At 40.7% G+C, this 1,605-nt stretch overlaps 1 protein-coding gene across 1 annotated transcript in view; it reads right to left on the bottom strand.

The window, feature by feature from the left end:
• Positions 1-267: 267 nt before the first annotated feature.
• TBKBP1 (TBK1 binding protein 1) overlaps positions 268-1,605 on the bottom strand; it is a 25,170-nt gene continuing 23,832 nt past the window's right edge. The window contains exon 11 of the mRNA XM_069064451.1: positions 268-317. Coding sequence (XP_068920552.1) covers positions 268-317 — 50 coding nt within the window. The remainder of the gene's footprint in view (positions 318-1,605) is intronic.

The following is a 1,605-nucleotide window of genomic DNA, read 5'->3' as shown; positions in this document are numbered from 1 at the left end:
GCACAGCTGACTCACTTAGTGACACCTTTCTTTGGTTAGCAACCCTCACCTTGGCCCCCCCCCAACTTCTAAAAGGAGGAGCTGTTGTCCTACTCTCAGCTAATCTTCTCTCCCACTCTTTGAGGGATCCCCATAATTAGGGAGTTTAGGATGGGGGAATGCTGGGGGAGAGGGCTCAGATTGGAGGGAGGACACAGAGGAAGAGGAGAGGACTAAGGAGTTTTGAAAGAGAGGGGTGGGAGAAGAGTGTTTGCCTTTTTATTTTAATTAGTTATATGCTGATAAGCTATAATCAGCCTTGGCTGTTTGGGAGCCTGCTGTGGTGGGAAAGAGAGGGGCACAAGGGAGTAGATGCAGCCAGATTGTTCTTGGTCATCACACCTACCTTCTGCCTCCACTCAACTCAGTACTCCCTGAACACTACCCCTCTTCCCTTCTGCAACCCTTTTAAAAAATGCCTTTCTTTGTGTCTTGAGTGACCTGTTTCCTGACTTCATCAGTTCTCCATTAGAAAATGCTTCTAGAAATATCTTTAATATGATTGTACATATATAGCCTATATCAGATTGCATGCTGTCTTGCGGATGGGGGAAGGAGAGAAAGGGAGGAAATTTTAGAACTCAAAATCTTATAAAAGTGAATGATGAAAACTAAAAACAAATACATTTTTAAAAAATAATAATAAAAAAGAAAATGTTTCCAGATATATAGTCGCAACCCTAACCCCAAACTAGAATGACTTCTTTGGTATTGGGAGCAAAGTTTAGAGGGAGAAAAAGGGAAGGATTGCATCCTTCTTCCCAAGGGGTGTCCTGAAGGGATATCTAAAAGGGAACAGGGAAATTTAGCCACTATTCAAGAATGGAAGTTATGCTCAGATATGAACTTCCAAGTGGCAAGGGGTACTGTGATGAAGCAGCAAGGGGGGCAATGGGTAGAGATTACAAAGAGACAGCTTGTGTTTGACATAAGGGACAGTTTAGAGCTCTCTCACACTCAGAACTCTCTAAGATTATAATGGGTTGTCTGTAAGTAAAGTGAATCCATTGGAGGTTGTCAAGGAAAGGGTATATGGTCACTTGTTGGGCATATTGTAGGGAGGTGGGAGTATTTTTCAGGTATAAATGGGACTAGATGGTTGCTGAGGTCCCTCCCTTCCAACTCTGAAATTCTGAGAAACTAGAAAATAATCCTGAGGAAATATGAATGACAGAAATTAAGTTTAGGTTGAACTCTTTCACTACATCCCATAATAATCTCAAATTGGCTATATAATCTGAATGTTAAAGCTCAAACCATATTAAAACAACAACAAACCCAATGCATACTTTTGACAGCAACGGCTGAAGGAGAATTTTCAGTGAATCTGTTAGATTGTAAGCCCCTTGAGGACAGGTCTGTCATTTGCCTTTCTTTGTATTCCCAATGCTTAGCACAGTGCCTGGTACATAGTAGGTGCTTAATAATAGCTTATTAACTGACTGATAGATCAATAGTATTTTATAGTGTTTTTAAGGTTTGTAACATGCCTTACAAATATCTCATCTCATCCTCACAGCAGCCCTGGAAGCTAGGTGGCATTATTATCCTCATTTTTTTTTTTTT

The sequence above is a fragment of the Petaurus breviceps genome, unplaced genomic scaffold (assembly GCF_028583685.1).
Source record: "Petaurus breviceps papuanus isolate PSGF00001 unplaced genomic scaffold, PetGlider_PUasm1.0 90630, whole genome shotgun sequence".
Classification (NCBI taxonomy): Eukaryota; Metazoa; Chordata; class Mammalia; order Diprotodontia; family Petauridae; genus Petaurus; species Petaurus breviceps.
The sequence above is the reverse complement of the archived record's forward strand: the minus strand, read 5'-3'. Positions and strand labels throughout refer to the sequence as shown.